At 37.9% G+C, this 19,416-nt stretch overlaps 1 protein-coding gene across 8 annotated transcripts; it reads right to left on the bottom strand.

The window, feature by feature from the left end:
* Window positions 1-193: 193 nt before the first annotated feature.
* LOC114425996 (muscleblind-like protein 2a) lies at window positions 194-13,972 on the bottom strand. 8 transcript variants are annotated; one of them, XM_028393062.1, is made up of 10 exons: window positions 13,729-13,972; window positions 10,261-10,864; window positions 7,296-7,460; window positions 6,986-7,213; window positions 6,639-6,890; window positions 5,164-5,217; window positions 4,688-4,844; window positions 3,888-3,923; window positions 3,221-3,315; window positions 194-2,507 (listed from the first exon to the last, which is right to left on the bottom strand). In XM_028393062.1, exons 2-10 carry the CDS (start codon window positions 10,432-10,434, stop codon window positions 2,493-2,495), a joined length of 1,176 nt encoding a protein of 391 aa, XP_028248863.1. In that variant the 5' UTR covers window positions 10,435-10,864; window positions 13,729-13,972; the 3' UTR covers window positions 194-2,492. The 8 variants fall into 8 exon arrangements, with proteins under 8 accessions (XP_028248863.1, XP_028248861.1, XP_028248868.1 ...); XM_028393060.1 differs by lacking the exon at window positions 13,729-13,972 and adding an exon at window positions 12,697-12,818; XM_028393067.1 differs by lacking the exon at window positions 13,729-13,972 and adding an exon at window positions 12,697-12,818 and having other exon boundaries at window positions 3,221-3,273.
* Between the last annotated feature and the right edge of the window lie 5,444 nt (window positions 13,973-19,416).

Raw genomic sequence — 19,416 nt, 5'->3', positions numbered from 1 at the left:
TTTTTTTTAAATTGAATTGAAATAAAAAAAAGTTGGGAAAAGTTTGTATTTGGGCCAAACCTGATCCACGTGGCACCAGCCAGTCTATACAGAGCCATTTAGAATGACACGTTATAGTCAATCCTATCGATGCTAACCCTTTCAGTTTTTTTTACAATCTGTAAACCAAAATAAAAACTCATGAAGCATTATGTAAAGGAAAAAAAGTTGAATATATTTTTGTTATTTATTAAACATATTAATTCATAATTCATATAATAAGAAACGTTAGATCAAAGATAAGGCAAAGTTCACAAAAAGCATGTCTTCTCAGTCACCTGACTGTTGAGAAAGTGCTTCAGAGAAATGTTTCTATCAGTCAGTCAGACCAAACATTCATCTTTTTTTTCTTCTTTTTTTGACTGGGTGACCCAAAAAATCTCTACGTGCAGCTGTAACCCAGACATTCAAGCTTTTTCTCCTTAAGGTAACACAAACATTCTGAAATATTATGCCTTTAATTTGTGGGTAAAATAAATAAGGAGAAACATTTTTTAAAGCAACCATATTTTAAAATCCAAATTATGTTTTCCTGCAAGGTGTTAGCATGCAAACATTTCAAGAATTATTGTTTAGAGTTTCATAGCATAATAAAGTCAATAGTCTAGTGTGAAAGGAGACAACAAACATCACCTACAAAAATACACTTTTCATCACTTCAGATTGCCTCAGCAACAAATCAATCAATTATCTGACAAACTACTGTTACACCATCATTAAAAAAATGACATGAAACATGGCCCTGTACTGTACAAGTCACTTTTTGTACACATACAAAGAAAAGAAAAGGTAATTCTATGGCCTTATACTCATACAAAGCTTGAGCTGTCCCTTCCAGGTGACAAGGCAGCGACAAGGATGAAATGCTTTCAGCTTCTCTTTCCTCCAACATTCAAATCCCTGGACATAACACGGCTTATCTTAGGCTAACACAACATACTGAGGACCTTTAAGGAACATCCAGCAGAGCTAAAGTCAGTTTAATAAATTACATTCATCATAAAATAGAGAGTACATTTTAAAAATGTTCGCAGCTAATGCTGAACTAGTAAAATATGCAGTTATACTTCTATTAATAAAATGTAAAAGAAGGAATGAAAAAAATGTTTATATTTGTACACATTAAATGCAAAACAGGGGACTAAAATAAAAGATTTTTAAAATTAAATACGAGAGAAATGCTGTGTTAACCATGCCCACTGTCTGTTTTGCATAATGTGGCAACAATCAGACGCAACTAAATTCCACCACCAATTCCAAATGTTTGTCTCCTTAAATTCTACTTTAGTATTTTGTAAACTACTTTATCAGTTAGAAAGTCAAAGTAAATACAATTGAACTGGATATACGTACATACAGACATACATGAGCGTCAGTGAAAATTAATATTGTTATGATTAAATCTGAACTGAAAATACTAATGTACTGACATGGCATCGCAACACATCTATTTCTAATGTGACTTCAGTATAATAGATTTAAGTGAGTGACTTTCACACAAAGCTTTTTTTAAATATGCTTTAGATGTCATTGCATGCACAACTCTGTAGGCACTTGTAACGTTCAAATTATACAGTACTGACATGTGACTGTAACATTAAGACTAACAGTTCACACAACCCATACAGGATCACAATAACTTTAGAGTGAATGAGCGGTTGTAGGTCCACACCCACTGAGTTAACTTTCATGGCTGTAGAGGCTTTTCTTACAAACATGTTTTGCTTGTAACTACGCACAGATTCATTAATATGTGAATATTGTTATAATAATAATCACCACGCTTATTTTTCTTATAATAAACAGGGAGAGTATTTGCATCGAATAGGTTGTTTTCTCTCAGCAAACAACCTGCAATGCAAAGGCACACCAGAAGGTGGAGCACTGATCCAGCTCTCTCTGTTTGACAGGGTACAGTACAGAGATGTACAACCCTCAGAGCATTTTAAAGGGACCTCCGTAAGTCTGCCCTCAAACTACATTTTTACAATATGGAGTTAAGTGCTTTTGATTAAAATAATGAAATCTGGCACTACAGAAACATCCATAACTTGAAAAACAAAAACACTCTTAGTTTAAATAACACAGGCAAGAAGGAAAACAAATATTTGTTGTTCAGATTCCATCAGCCCTGCTCTTCACTTCAAATATTTACATCAATTAAAATGTTTCAGATCAATTAATATTAAGCTGTTTTCAGTCCGATTTTCATGTAGTTTCTGGTTGGAGACACATTGCATTGCTTTAAATTATACATATTATTAAGGATGCTTGTTAATGCAAGTGCAAAGGTGTGTACATACAAGAATCGTCTGTGACACCTTATTATCTGCGTACGTTTTTTTTTCAGTGTTGTTATCATCATGCAGCTTGTATGTTGAGTGTGCTGTTGACAGAATAATTATAGAGTGGCTGTTCAGCAGCAACATGGCACTGACTTCTGTTTCTGGTGGTTACTTGAGGATGATCTGTTTTAGAGGCAAAACACAGTCACTGAGCAGCTTCACACAACAAACACAAACACAAAGACACATTTCAAATGTCACGTTACAGAACACAGTGATTACCTGCAACAATGGATAGAAAAATGATAAGCTTAAATGAAATGAGCAGTCGATTCCTGGTTATTTGTCTAAATCAATGTTAGGTATGTGTAAATTAAATATTCTGTCTTTTACATAAAAGCTATGTTTTGTCTTAAATATTAAACAATGGTTATTCTGCATTTAAACTGAGATGTGTATGTGCAAAAAATAAACATAGTAAACAGTAATGAATACTGCTGAGGATGAAACTTTTTATATACGCTCTTTTTATACAGAGGAGTTGAAACAACAACTGACCAATCTAATAGTACAATGAACACCCAAACACAACAATAACTAATATGACCTGTCACCTGATGTGTTTGAAAAAGACACTGACATCGAACAAAGCATAAAAACATGCAGTAAAGAATATGGCCACCACCACTGTTTGCAGAAGGAAGACCTCTAAACAGGTGGAAAGGGATGAGATGCAGCCTAGTAGTTCTGCTGAAGGTCTACAGGTACATGAAGCTTAATGACGGCAATGCAAGCGGGTCGCCTCTAGGCTGACGAAGCAACTCCCCTGATTTAAAGATGAAGCACTTGTTCAGAGCTTAAGGATTTATGACAGAAAGCTTTAAAAAGGAGCAAACCTGATTGGTTGGTGCTGTTGCTGCGTAGGGGACACTTGTGGCGGGAGTAGTTGCTGCAGAGACAGTAGCAGGCGTAGCACTGTACATCATGGGGACTTTTTCAGGAAGGGAACCATGAAAGCAATGAAAAGGGAGGTGGAGCATTATGGTAACCATAGCAATGTTTCTCTCACACACTCTCTCTCTTGCCAGGCAAATACAAAATGACATTAGCAGCAAGCCATCATTGGGTTAGACCAGCAGATGGCATGTGATCACACAGCAAAGCGAGACAGCAGGGGAGAACATAAAAGGAGGGCTGATAAGAGATAAAATTAGGAAATCTGTCCATAACTTGACATCCCACAAGAGATGGCATGTACAGCAACGCCACCAGATATGATCAGAGGTGTTTTTACATGATGTTTACACAATTTTAATAATGTAAAACATTGAGGTTATTCTCAGGGATGCTGATCAAATTTCCTAATCATTCTTAGTAGCACAACAAAATAGCTTAAAATTCTATACTATGCTTTGACTACTAATTACAGAAAACAGCTAATGATCCCTTCTGATCATTTTAAGATGCTTTTATTGTGATCCAAAGTGGTGTGTTTACCTTTGCTGGAAGAACAAGAACCATTTATCTATTGAACATATAAAAACAAAAAAGAAAGGGACCTACCAACGCTGTTCGCAGGAGTCATGCACAATACCGAACCTGTGTGATTAAAAAAGAAAGAGAGAAAGCAGCTTGAATGCAGATCAGTTCAGTAAATTTACTGTTAAGAGTGTACAGTGTGCTGGCAGATACACTGGAGTTCAAGCTAAGTAACATGCCACATATGCCTACTATATTCAGACAGAAATTTAGAACTAAGGCTAAAAGACATTTAGTCATTTGTTCCTACAAACAAAAAGGAATTATATACAGCAGTTCACATTGGTGCAGTTAGGTGATTAAACATAAAGTTTGACTGTAAGTCAGCACTCTCTGCAAGTCCACATATCCAAGAATAAGGAGCTTTGTGGTTGCCATGTTGACAGTGATAATGATATCGTCACTGCTGTGGATCCCTCTCTGGAGGTCCAGAAGAAGCCACCCGTATGCTCTCAGACTGCTGGACTAAGTGTATTAGTACAGAAATGGAATAAATGAACGAGGTTTTCTATAATTAACTCCTTCTACCCCAGGCCAAAATTAATCAATCAACACTAATACATTCCAATGACCCACTTATTTCAGGTTGACAAGTCGGGTGTGATCACTGCTGCACACTGCGATGATTCCCTGGTAAAAATGACTGGTGAAACTAAAGGTAAAGCAATTCACTGTCAAAGTCTAAATATCAACCCTGAGTCAGGATTACTGTGAAAGTCTACAACACATGTTTGTCAGTATGCAGTACTGAATGCATGTGTCAGCAATATCAAAATCCATAAAATAGTGAGACAGCTGTATAGAGGTGTGGATTGGAGGCTCACCTGCGGGATAAAACGCTGCAGTAGGCTGCTGCAGCTGTGTGTTGGCCAGAGCCTGTTGGTAGTGCAATAAACTTGGGCTGAGCAGAGAGCTGGCCCAGCTGCTCTTCTCTAGAGCTGGTCTCTTTGGTAGGGGTTGCAGGATACTGTGAGGAAAGGTCTGTAAGGTAACAAGACAAAGCTCAGTAAGAAACTTCTTAAATGTATTCTCTCTTCAAGCTACATTGTGCACAGTATAATGTTAGTATTTACTTTAAAAAATGGCAGACATGACTAAACAATAAAGGTGATAATCAACAGTTGTAGGACTGGAAAAAATGTATTAACCAAAACGTAAAATGTATTTGACAACTTAAAAAATAAAAAGATACTGATGGTGACTGTATGAGAGTTGAAGAAGCTGTAAACCACAATGACAAAAACTAAAAGTTATAACAGTACATTTACTTAGCTACATGCAAAGCAAAAGGTGAAAATACCAGGTCTACAGTTGCCTCGAGGGGTCGCTTCATTGCTTTGGCAGTCGACTGAGTCTTTTAATAGCAGGCAGCGAGCACATGATGGCAGTGGGCCAATGGGATTCAAGCGCATTAACATACAGGTAACAGCAAGCAGAGGTGCATCATGGGGAACAGCATTGTGGATAGGTGAGAAGGGGGAAAACAAAAGAATCTGAATGTAGTATACCACAGAAAACACAATATACATGCACAGTAAACAAAATAACTGATTTAAGGACACACTGACTAATTAGTAGGGCTATATGTACAGTTAATCAATAGTTTTGCCAACACAGATTTACAAAACAATCCTGTACACAAAACTGTACACTGATTACCTTGATAACAGATCAGAGTTTGTTAATTTAAATCAAAAACACAACAACGGTTGCAATCAGTGCAGCTATGTACACAGTGTCATTCTGGAATACATACACAGATTTTACAGCTTTGAGAAGGGCTATCAAAAGCATAAAAGGCACTGTGGATTTTTATCGCTAAATAAAAAATGGTTTGGTTATTTGAGCTCTAGCCAAAAGCAATATCACAAATCAACCATGCATCCGATGTCATAAAGCACAGAATGTGGAGCTCCATTTATTGCATTCACCCTGTAGCTTTTACTTAGAAATGACAGATGTCTCCTCGCCTTGTACTGAACGTAAAAATAATTGCTTTTGTGAGCTTGAAATACAAGCTAAACCTCATGCAACACAAATTTAAGTAAACATAAAATGTGATGTACATGCAAACAGTAGATGACATCCAGGGGATGGTCTATGGAAGTCATAGCACAGCTAGGTGGAGAACGCGGTGTCACTGTATAATTACAGTAAGGCTTACATAGATCCCTTTACAGTATATTCATAAATGGTTCCAAGAGTGACTTAATATGACATATTGATGACATTTAAGCCAAATAGCAGGATTTATCAAGAAGAGAGTAGAAATGCGAACTGAACATTAGTTAATTGGTGGTAAATATAAAATATAATATAGCATCTATAGTCAAGGCATGAGACAAAAAAGTGACTAAAATGCCTGGTGTTTACATAGATTTTGCATCCTTGTGTGGTTGTGTGAATAAAAGCGGTTGAATGGGACAGGACTTATCACCATGACAGCTGAAAAATGGCAAAGAAGCTTGTAGCAACTAATAAACTGTGTGGAAAAAGGATCAAATATGTGACATGAACTCCACTCTCTTGGGTGACTATTTTGGGTTTATGGATGGTAGATAGTCCTCTGTCTCACTAATATAGTCATTGGCAGTTAACCTATTCTGTAATTTATACGTGTGGCCATCTTGAAAAAAGATGCAGGGGACTCAGTGTTCTCAATTCTTAAAAATATGAATGTGCTCCACATTCAATGATGACATGGAAAACACCAAACACAACTTCATTACTGGCATTAATATGGTGGATAATACTTCAGAAGGGTAAATTTCTTACCATGGCTGCAGCTGTTGCCTGGGCCACCGCCGTCTGATTGACTTGTTGTTGACTGGATTTGATTTTTGCCTGCAAGTGTGCAGGCGGGTGAAAATACTTGCACTTCTCCCTGGAGCAGCGGCTCTTGACGTAGTCCATACAAACAGTGACAGTGTTATCGGTGGTGTCAATCATTGGGCTGTCACTGGGGTGAGCAAAACGGCAATCTGTCTCCCCTCTTGCACAGTTTCCCCGCTGAAACTCTCGACACACCTGAGGGGAGCAATCATAAAGAGAGGAGTTCAGATTATGTCAAAATGCAGAATGTATTTTTTTATGTTAATTCATAGCTTGTGGTGCATAGATACCTCAAGTTTGTCTGTACGCTGCAGCTTCTGTGAGGGAGATGAAGATGAAGATGAAGACGAGGAGGAGGAGCACTGGACTGTGACAGGCGGGCTCCCAGAAACAAGAACTGGAGTGCTGGGGAGGATGTCTGAGGGAATGAGGCTCATTCCATGGCTCAGTGGTGTTATGTACGAACCATAACCGAGACCAGTATTTGTGCCAAGTCCCTGCGTAACAGGAAATGTTGGCTATGAGACGAGACGATATTACAAATCAGACAAACACCACCACACAACAAAAACAGAACTTTGTCTTGAATCATGACCTTACCATAGGCTGCAAACCAGGTCCAGGGATCATGAGCTGCATCTGCTGGGCAAGCACAGCTGCTGCTGTCTTCTGCTGAATGAGATTGTTGCGCCCGTTTATCTCTAACTGTGTTTTTAAGTGCGAAGGTGGGTGAAGATACTTGCAGTTTTCTCTTGAGCATCTGCCCTGCATTCAAACAAGATAAAAAAAGACATAAACAGGTGATTCTTATATTAATCAAGACATTTTACAGCAGCTGCTCTTTAAAAGATAACATACAAGTGATATTTTTCAACTAAAACTAGTGGGGTAAACTTATTAAATTATCCTAAACAAACAGAATTGTTGGTATTATAAGCCATCAGGCACAACCTATATCATGGTGTGTTTTTCTGCACACCACACTCTCAATTCTCACACTCATTTACACTGTGATGAGATCTGCAAGATGTGACAGCTTGTTATAGCTAGCCGTCACATTACGAAGCACTGACGGCTGTCAACATTTATTTGAATCAGGCGCAGGTCTTTGCTTGTGGTGCAGACAGACATTTTGTGTGGGGAATAGAAACACTAACTTTGCCTTAGATCCTTCATTTTTATCAATGTTTGTTTACATAAGAGTTAGAAAAGAATACAAAACTATCCCACCTGCTGACCATTTACTATGGCATAACCTTCATAGCTATGCTTTGAATAGCATCATTTACTGCATTTGCATTGTACATTAGCTGTTAATGTATGTGGATACAATAATGGATAGGCTGAGAAGAAGACCATATCCATACTCTCTTTATGATGATAGCGCTTACAAAATATTTCAAGAAAAAGTTGACCTTGAGCTTGCCAGCTGTGAGAATACTGTACAGCATTACTTTGGTCGCTAAGCTTCAGTATTACTACCTCTGCTTTGACTTTAAATGAGCCAACCAAAGCCAGCTCTGTCAATCAAGCCTTCGCCTAATGAGAGGCTCTCTTCCTCACTCCTACATATTCAAATTCTCACACAAGTTAACTCATTGCAACTCATTGGCATTCCTCCCAAGAGATTGGATATTATTTTCCATAAACATCGATGTAGGATTAACTGTTATTAATATTTCATTAGTCTAATCACTGTGAAAAAGAAGCTTTGTAAGTTATGTCTTTACTAAAAGTTGTTGTGGTGTATACTCCGGATTCATTAATATGGAGACTAAACTCAAGGGAAGCTCACCCACTGACTACTAAATAATGACTCAGCAGTATTTAACTTTCTCTCTGTTTTTAGAGGACATGTTTTTAGAAGGTGGAGTACCCGTAGAGTTTTAGAGGTATCTTCTAACATAAAACAGTAGAGACCGCCTACTACAGGATACATATCAAGCTAGATGTGTGCATCAACCAACACTCTCAGCTTGTGTAGCAGAAGTCATAAGACACTGGTAACAATACTAAAGCATGTGCACATTCTTCAGTATATCTTCATTCTGTTAGGAGTGACTGCGAGTGGAGAGATTGACAGCAATTGATTTAAACAGTACTTCTTAGTCACAAGCCTCAACTTAACACATCACATGGTGAGAGAGATAAGTAAGAGGAAAACATGTCTTTGGACACTTTTGTTTAGTCTGCTGTTTGTTTTTACAAGTAAAGACTAAGGATTAAAAAGAGTTACCCTGTTTTGTAGTGGATGTTAGACGTCTGCAACAGACAACATCAGCTCCTAAAGACAGACGTCTATTCATTAAGAAGAGCTGTGACATAATCACATGACTGCAGAGATCTGCAGGCTGGCCTCTTATTTTCCTTCTTACAGTCGACTGTGGTTTTTCTGAATTTCCTATTAATGTTTTATGTCACTGAAAGTTATAATGGTCCATGGTGCCACAGGAAAAGTGCAAATGTCTGGTTTTAAAAGAACTCCAGCATATCTGTTAATTAAATCATAAGCGTTCCATAAGCCATCTTTAATGACATAAAATCAGTTACAAATAAATAAAATAAAATAGCCTACTATATAACAATCAACAAGTTTGCAGTTCCCTGAAATAATATTATTCAAGAGGAATGATAAATGTTTTAAGATAAAGGCATGAGGTAACTACTTTGTGTTTCAGGCCTTTGACCACTAGGGCACAGACTGGCGGTGTTATAAACCTACAGTGAGGAGATAAGACGATGACTCAACACAAGAATAATCCTGGCGGCAAAGCTGTTGTATTGTGGTGTGATAGTGAATGTGTGAGAGTGGATTAAGGCAGCTCAGGCCTCACACAGGGCATCTGAGCAAGCAGGAGAATAAACTGGCTATAATCCAACCGGCTGCCAAGTTTTATTTTGTCGTTTACATTAATGATATCAGTACATTACAGCAACATTTAAAGGGTATTTTACTCTGAGAAGTGTACTAATGGTTTCAAAAACACTAAAGCTGTGCTGTCAAAATAATGAAAGCTTTAAGATTGCAATTAGCCTGCGTGGTTTGTCCTGTGTCTGCCTGAAAATGGATGCTGAAGCACTTAATATAGGGAGGGATATGAGGCAGTGACAATAGTAGTTAAGCTTTCTATTATTAACACTTACAGGGGAAAAGAGAATTTTATCCCATAAGATTTTGTTAATGATTTAGCAGAAAACGTTAAATTATATAAGGGAGGTTTTTGCAAAATAAGGCAAACAATAAAAAACACAAACTGCTGTTACTGTAAGCCTGGAAAATGTGTAGGTTTAACTGTATTTAATAGGACAGGGTTGCTGAATAGTCACATGCAGTCACAATTAACTGTAGTGAAGCAGCTTCTCTGTGAACAATTTAAGTAAAAACCCAAAAGAAGGCTAGACACAGGAAATGTAATCAATCAATTATAAAAACAGATGCTACCACTTAATTTTCTTACTTTTAATTAATTCAGTTAGGAAAACTTCATTTTCTTGTCTTTTTCAACATTATTCTCCTTCATTCAAGGGCAAACATTTCTGACAAAGGATTATTAATGTGTCTTACCTTCAGTGAGTCAAAGCAGGCAATAACTCTCCCATTCTCCACTTGGCAGCTCTTCGGTGGATGAGCAAATTTGCATTCCTCATCACTACGTGAACAGTTTCCTCGCTGAAACTGCCGACACACCTCCAACGTTAGCCATTTTGTGTCTCTGCCTAAAGTACTATTAAGCGCCATGTCCAAAGGTTCTAATCAAACAATAAATTTACAAGAGTGTCTTATTTTCCAAAGACTCCAAAACTGGAGATTAATGAAAGCCTTTAAGTGTAAGTGCAGTCGTGTCCTCTATTACAAGAATCTGATGACTCCCCCATCAGCTAGAGCGGAAATATCAGATGGCTGGTCAGTCACTGAGAAATCATCCTGTGTTTTTTTTCTGTAACACGTGGTGCTGACTTGTCACTTTAACTGTACATTCTCAGGTCATTATTCCCGTTCATTTATCCTCTTATATTATGGCTCATGTTTAGCATTCTTTAAGGTGCACACTGGTCAAAGGTCCTGCAGCTGAGGTATCCTGTGTTGGTGAGTGTGAAAGCACTGGCCAATCAACTTCATACAAATTCAGGTCAGAGATGTCTTCTCAAAGGCACTTTCTGTTGGTGATCTGAAAGAAACAAACACAAATGCTACTGAAATGGTATCTAATTAAGCTTCCTTACAACTATAGTGTAATTAGTCTTCAGTTGGCATATTTAGAGCAAACTTAAACACTCATGTAATTTATTTTGTTCCCTAGAAACCATTTATTCTTATCTCCAGCAGAAAGCTTAGGTTATATACTTGTATATACTTTTATTAGGTTCTCCAGAGATAAGTACAACAATGAAGTAACTATAATATAGACACAACAGTAAATCAATATAGTCTCTAACCATGATGACCAAAGCTGCAAAAAAAGGGATTATTGTTTTCACCTGAGATCTATAGCCTAAGAAATTAGTTTTTGGTTTTTGTTACTTTTTCTGATATATTATTGACTAAACAATGAATTAACCTAAAAGGAAATAATTACACTATAAAAATAATGTACTAGCTAACTATACTTGCTAATCCTTTAGACTTTTGGAAGGTGTTGGAGTGTATCCCAAGTGACATTAGGCAAGAGCCAGAGTAAAACCAGGTTGCCAGTCAATCACAGGGCTAACACAGGGAGACAGACGAGCATTCATGCCTACGGGCAACCATAACATATTAGGAGGCGAAAACCCAAGCAGGCAGAGGAACAACATGCATTGTCCCCCACTTTAGTGAAGCAATCCTCCTCTCACTTTCTTCAGATGTTAAACAATTTGCTTGCATTAAAATTGGGTGCAACCCTTTGAAACTGTACACACCACTGTTTAAGTGGTGGAATATTCCAGTATTAAATATGATTTTTTCTTACAAGCCAATGCTAGGACTGAACACACAGAAATCATTCCTCCTGGCTGCTATATATTAGTAGCCACATAGCATGTTGTGTTGCTGTGAGATCAAGAAGAACTGAATTCCAGGAGTGTAACCTATCGCCACAACTCAGTGTATTACATTAAAGTGATGTATTTTTCATCTAAAGCCATTAATCTGAATTAGAATGAAACAGCAGAGCCGTAATCATCAACCACACTTTTCCTTCCTCAGTTTGTGGGCAAAAGGATCCACCCACTTTTAAAATCCTGCCTTTTTAGACCTAATACGTATGTACAGATGATTCATATTTCCACTGAAAATTGTAACATTGTTATATTAGCTACAGATTTTCTATAAGGGGCACAACATTTCTCAAACCTACGACTCTTCTATAACGACGATTGCATGTTACAATTATGACAAACACAGAACCACAGCTGTTGTGCCAGTTGGAATGTGTTGCTGGGTGATGTCATGGAAATCAATGAATCAATAACAGTACATTGCTGAGCTCAGATCTATAAAACCATAGAATTTGGGTTATGACACATTTAGACCTGAGTCTGAAATCAACAAACTGCTGCACATTTCATCTTACAAATACAAATCTGAACGAACTAATACGATGACATGAGCATATATGTGTACACACACTAACACACCATGTTGGAAAGCAAACACGGATGGGATAATCAGACGTGTATGAGACCTGCAAGTAAACAGGAAGTCGCTGAATAGAAAGAAAAGGTAAGCTGAATAAATCAGTGGATGAAAAGTTTTACAACATGGTTACTAAGTCTCAATAGGCACAGATTTTAAATAAACTGCTGCTGCTCTGTTTTTCTGCTTCTGTAGTAGCCCACCGTGTCCCATACCATAATGCAGCAAATTCCTTTAAGCGCAAGTCAGGAAACGGAGCAAGAAAACCAACCTCTGTCATTTCATGCGGCACTAAAGAGCTCCTCTGTGTGGCTTGGAATCTAGGTTAAAGATACAACTTTTCAGTAGCTTTCTTGTGGAGATAATGACAACAAAACAAGCTCTTACCCCTCTTTCTGTCCTGTGGATTCACTGACTAAACGTTTTTTCCCCTCACAACAGTAAAAACAGACTCTCTGCCAAGCTCTGACTAAAACATTTCCAGCCACCCCCTTCCTGTCTGGGTGCTGGTCTCTGGAAAGAACCTCCCAGCCAGAAACCAGCCAATAGGAAACCAGGAGCTTATGTGTACTGAGTGAAAGCTTCCTGTTTAGACCTTATGAAAAAGTCCTGATTACTGGGAGATCAAATTCAGTACTTGATACAATAGTAGCTCCAGCATGGAAGAAAAGTGCTGAGAAATGATACACTATAGAATAACTGTGGAACATATAGCTGGTTATTATGAATGTAGACTTGTGTCATAAGCTATGGTTCATAATGTTTATGTCATGATTTAATAAACCCTTTATAAACCGTTGTTTTCGTTTACTTTTAAAGACTTCACCTTGAGTATTGACAGAAGGGTAAACTAGGGGTTACTACACCATCATTAATTAATGTAATTATTCATGCAATGTTACTTGTCCTCCGCACAAAATACAATCATAAACTTTAAAACTGCGAAGCTCCAATTGTTTTATGTTTAAAAATTAGCACAGTCTAATGCTAACTAGCTTATTTTATGTAGAATAAAATGAATTTACTTTACTGTCCTACGAGGAAATACTGTAGTTGTTATGCAGTATTGATTAGATTAGATGTGAAGATGTAGACATCTTGCATACTGGACCGGTACAAACACAGGTATAAGCACCTTGTTTGATTGAAATTATGTTTAAAGTGGGTATAGATGTCGACAAATCTCAGCTATAGCAATGACAGTCACCTACCTGTCACATTCAGCATTACATTCAGTCTTTTTTTTGCACAGTTTGACACTTCAAGTACAGCATCCTCTTACCCTGTCCTCCAGCTAGCTAAAAACACTAGCAAGCTAAAGACAGCACTGTCACTGGCTAGCAAAAATGCATTACATTAACATTAGCATTTATTAGCCTGTGTTAGCCTCGCTGTTCACCGAGGAGAGAACCTGCTTACCTCATCACGAACGAACCGCTTCCCAGAGGATACAGCAATCACGCACCAGCTAGGACAGACGAACACGGCAGGCGAACTATCGAAAACAAGATGTCAAGTGGCTCCGAAATTTCTTTTCGACAGCAAATTAAATTCTTGTTCATGTTTTAGAAATTGAAGCTGGTGAATTCCTGTACACGCCCGCCCCCATTTCTTCTTTACTTTGCAGCGCACAGATTTAAGCAACAAGCTTTTGACAGCTTACTGTGCGATCGTCAGTTTAATAATGATGACGGCGTTTCCCGGGGTGCGCCGAGGAGCCTAACGGCGATTAACAATTAAATAAACAAGCTAATAAAACAATCGTTCCAAACTGAATATTGTGTGAGAGTATTGTATTTATAAAGTTTACTTTGAAATAATAGGTTGTTCAAAGAGTTAGGTAAATCTATAACTTCTTTTTCCTAAGTTCCCCCCGTAAATGGGAAAGTGGTACGTTCCACACGACTGCCAGTAGGCTAAAAGGCCAAGGGTTTGCTTGTTACCAAGGGAACAGCCATAAAACCATGCGAGTTTTGTGTAATAGTTGAATGAAAACGGGCTCTGCTGCAAAACATAAACACATCATTAGCTAAATATGTCAATATAAATGTGACACATATTATGTGAATACAATTATGCCAAATAACATGCATTGCAGCTATAATTTTGAGAGGTGTACATCGAATTTCATGATAAATATATATAATAGTACACATTTTAATAATTGTGATGAAAAATATGTGAGCTATTTGATCAGAATGGGGAGAAACTGCACTAACAATAGCATGTGGGCTCATAGGTCTGCTCAAGGTCAAATAAGATGGATGCTAACCCAGATAAGATCAGGGAGGGAGGACATAGAGGACGACAGGAGCAATATATTGCAGCAAAGATACTACTAAATCTATAGACATCAAATAATTAATGTGATAGTTAATATTGACCTTTGTGGCAATCAGTAGCTGGTATAATAATCAAAGACTGTAAAAAATAATTTTTGAAATTCAAATCATTTTAATCATTCAATTACTTCAAATGCATTATCATGATTAATTGGTTGATGCCCCTTTCTTTCTGCTTCTCTTGTCTCTTCTTGAGGCAGCAGACGAGCTTTGTCTGATCTGCACTGACACATCTCAAACCGGAGAGACGGGGCATTGAGTGCCACAAGGAAAGGTCACCATATTGCTCTCTTTGAGGGAAATGTCACTGTCAAAGTGAATCAGATAAACAAAGAGGATGCAGCAGACTGTGCTTTCATTCATTTGACCTTAACACAGTTTGTTGTTATTTTCATTCATAGTCTGTGGCTTTCACAGGAGTCTTATTTTAAGGTCTATTAACTCAGAAGTCACATCTGCATGGAAGAATATTTACTTGAACTTGAACAGTGGGCATATACTCTTTTTTGTTGTTGTTGTTTTTTCCATGACATTTAGGCTACTTCATTTCCCTGTGCTTCACAAAAGTACATCTTTGACCCTTCACACTTGATCAACCTGCCTAACTTTAGGGTACTTACTTACTTCTGGACTTGTAGAGTTTTCTTGAAGACGTTTCGCTGCTCATCCAAGCAGCTTCATCTGTTCTAACTGTTTGGTGGGGAAACATGTCAGTGGGTGGGTCTGGGTGAAACACCCAAACAATAGAACTAAATGTTTCCATACTTACCAGTGATGAGTTAGCTGCCTGTGCCAGGTGTGGCTAATGACTGGCTAATGACTATGAAACTGCTGGAGGGGGAGTGGTTGACAGCCCTTTGTTCTTGCTCTGAGCTTGCGACTTGGAGTGAAACTTCCTGGGAATGGATGGAATCACTGGATTGTATGTGGTAGAAAGATGATGTCTGAGGCCACCACCTCTGTTAGGGGAAGGTTTTCCCAGCTTAACATGGATTGTTGTCCTTGACTCCTCTTTCAAACCACTTTTCCTCTCTGTCTAGGATGTGGACATTGTTGTCCTCAAAGGAGTGTCCTTTCTCTTTGAGGAGGAGGTGAACAGCTGAGTCTTGTCCTGAGGAGGTGGCTCTCCTGTGCTGAGCCATTCTTCTGTGGAGTGGTTGTTTAGTTTCTCCAATGTACAGATCAGAGCATTCCTCGCTGCACTGCACTGCATATATCACATTGCTGTGTTTCTCCCTGGGACTTTTATCCTTCGGGTGAACCAGCTTGTGTCTCAGTGTTGTCATCGGTTTAAAATGGACCGGGATGTCATGGTTGTTGAAGATCCTGTGGAGTTTCTCTGATACTCCTGATACATATATTATATACTTGCACTATAGCCAACCTTCTATATACTTTTAATTTAGTAATCTTTTTCTGACAGGACTTTTTTAATAGAGTATTTGACCTGTCCATTCTCTCCAAGAGACCACAGAAAGATGTCGATATGTCTTTTCCACCCCTGATGTGCAGCACAAAGCAAAAAACAGGCAATTGCACTGTGTGACCAGTAGATGTCAGCCTTCACTAAAATATACTCTCACAAAGCTAAAGGCCCAGTATGAGAGTTATAACACAGTGACAGTGTGGTGATTGTGCACAGTGCATTGTGTGTATAAATGTACGAAAAAACTGGACTCAGTCAGCAGATACAGAGGGATCAAATGGGTTAATAAAATACATATAATGAGAAATTCAGGTGAAGATAAAGAAAACTAAATACACATTTTTTTAACATTTAATTTTACCCTACCATATTCCAACTCGTTCTGTACAATATTGGTCTAAAGAAACACATATTTGTATTTTTTTGTGCTTTTCTGTGCCTGTATTTTTATCTGGCACCTGATTTTGTGCTGACAGCTCAGGAACTAAAAGCAGTGCACTTTGTCTTTTTCTAAGACATTATAAGCTTCCTCTGGTTTAAAAACTAAAGACAATACACTAATGCCATCTGTGTGAAAATATCTTGCTGCAGTCACAGGCTAAAATGCTGAGGTAGCCATCCATACACTGCAAAACCTGAGGGGAAGCAGGAGGTTGTGTAATATTCAGTGTGTCTTGGACTACACTGAGTTAACTCAATATGATCTCAGAAGCTCTTTGGTTTGATGGGTGGTAAATGTAGTTTTCCTGATATACTGTTTTTCAAATTGGCAACTCCTGAGAACATTTCCAACAATAATGGTTTATTAGCTTTCAAGTGGCCAAATTTTTTGAAGTCATACCTGTCTTTGGTCATTCTGAGTTCTGCTATTAAACACACACATATTATGTCTGTTATCAGTCGGACACTAAAGTTATCTTTTTTTGTTAAGTGTGAACATCTGCTGCTTATAGAAAAGCTCTGTTCTATAAGGATGGGCTATACCTTGCTACTGCTACCTCTCCCTTGAGAAACAATTAAAATATTCTTATGGATAAATGTTGCTTAATTCTGAGTCTGAACATATTTTGCATAATTGTAGACACTTTTCAAGATGAAAAATAATCAGTCACAATTAGTTCTGCTCACAGATGAAGCATGGCAAGGTTATCCTTTGTTTTTTTTTCTTTGAATTTGTTGACAATATCCAACATAATCAAGGAGAATCCGTTTCACCTTTTGTTGTCTGCAAGCAGCTTTAAAATGAATAGATAAGAGCTGACAGGTAGACGAGACTGTGAATAAAACAGGGACACGTTGAAATGTTATGGCCATTCAATGCATTTATTTCTGAAGTGTTAAGCAGAACTCACTCATTAAATATAACGCGCCATAAGGCTTTTGGATTGTTCTTTTCATCACAAGACTTTTAATATGTACAGATGAATTCTTACACAAAGAAAGCTCTCTTCCAAAATCACTGATAACTGTCAGACAAACAAAGCCATTCTCCAGCAACAGTTGAAATCATTTTAAATAAACAGATAAAAACACCCTTTGTATGGAGCAGCAGTACAAGTTCATCAAAACACCTTCTCTTGACAACGTGGCATGTCACACATTTATGGTATAGTGTTTTTTTGTCTTTTATTACTGTATTTACACCATAGTCTGAGATGCACCTCGGTCTTAAAGAATTTTGGGACATCATTTGTTGAAGCGAATATTTTAGAGCTCACAGAATTAAGAAGCCTATAATTTAACGTCATACTATGGTTTTATTAATTCATTTTTAATCTTAAATATTTAACATTTGCAGAAAACCTGAACAAGATATATTCATGAACTGCTGACTCGTCACCCTTTAAAATGGGTTTTTATCTTTTATCATGAGGTGATGAAAACACACACACACACACACACACACACACACACACACACACACACACACACACGATTATGTGTCAGCCATAACATTATGCCCACCAACAGATAAACATGATTGTCTGGTTACCATTACTCGGTGATGTGGATACAACTGATTGGCTCGATGATGACTGAGGGGGGCAAGTCTCTGATGTACTGTATGTGAGGAGGGAATGTTGACTCTGATAGAAAAGCACACAGTGCATCACAGTTTGTTGTGTAGGGGGGCTGCATAGCCTCAAACAGTTCAGGGTGTTCATGCTGACCATAATGTCATGGCTGATATATAAAACTTGTGTTTATTCTAAGAGTGGCCATGTGGAATTTTTGCCCATCTGTCATCAAGGATCACTGTAATTCTGTATTCTTTCTTTTTCCTTATATTTTCTTACACAGTACCTATATTTCCAAAGTAGCCTATATTTATTTACATTCTTTAAATTGCCAGCCAGATGAATGTGAAAAAATACACGTCCCTTTTGTATTTGTAATTAGTGGTAAATTGATTCTCTGGCTGAATGAAGAGGTAATCCGACTCTTTAAGGTAACAATATGTGACCCCCCCACCCCACCCCACGTCTACAGACATTTTCACTTGTCATATTAGTTCAGAATATACACTCAGGGGCTGGAGCAGGAGCCTAGGCAGCTAAATGGAATCCAGCAGCACCACCTTGATCATTTAAACAGTGTGATTTTCCTTCTCTGACAAACTGTCTTCTGTGAAACAGACATATATGCAAAAATATTCCATCCTACATGAACACAGTGTTCTGCTGAAGTTGTCACAGTTGTGTTTATTTTTATTTGCAAGAGATAGTTTTCAGCTCCGCTACCACTGCCAATCAAATCCAGTGTAAGACCTACTTTACCGAAATATTTTCCATTTTATGTTAATTTAATCAGCAATACTTGTACATTTTAGTGGTATTGTCCTACAGTTTATTCCAGTGCTAACATCCTATATTACCAAATGATCCAAATCTTTTGGAATAAAGTTTGATTGATAAGATTGTGGCCTAATGTAGATGATTTTAAACTCACCTAAAACTCAAGGTACCATCACGATCCCCATGGTGCACAAAAGCGTCTGCTTTAAGCTAGAAACTTATCAATCACCCTTTTTCACAAATGATATGACTGTAATATTTCTAACTATGCAGAAAACAAACAATTCTGAGCTGTAACACTTGACTGAGTGTTATCAAGGTTCTGCGCACCTCGTCTTTCTCCTGCGCCATCCATCTGCACACATAATGAACTCATGCAGACAGGAGTGCATTCACACAGACAGGTACACCCATACAGCTCTAAACAGCACATTCACAAACACACTAACTGGATGAATCACCCAAACAAGACAGGAGAAAATGAAACAGAACTGTGCCACTAAGGTGTTTTATAAGTCACTGCAATCAGAGAAGGGACACGAGG

The sequence above is a fragment of the Parambassis ranga genome, chromosome 21, assembly GCF_900634625.1.
Source record: "Parambassis ranga chromosome 21, fParRan2.1, whole genome shotgun sequence".
Lineage (NCBI taxonomy): Eukaryota > Metazoa > Chordata > Actinopteri > Ambassidae > Parambassis > Parambassis ranga.
Note: the sequence above shows the minus strand (reverse complement) of the source record. Positions and strands in the feature narration are given on the sequence as shown.

Bases quoted from the DNA above. Each gene is read 5' to 3' on its own strand.
- LOC114425996 (XM_028393062.1), bottom strand. From the start codon at position 10,434: ATGGCGCTTAATAGTACTTTAGGCAGAGACACAAAATGGCTAACGTTG. The intron at 4,845-5,163 runs GTATTTTCACCT...GTTACCTTACAG, and splicing joins TCGAGGCAACTGTAGACCTG to ACCTTTCCTCACAGTATCCT. The intron at 3,924-4,687 runs GTGAGCCTCCAA...TTAATCACACAG, and splicing joins TGCAGCGTTTTATCCCGCAG to GTTCGGTATTGTGCATGACT.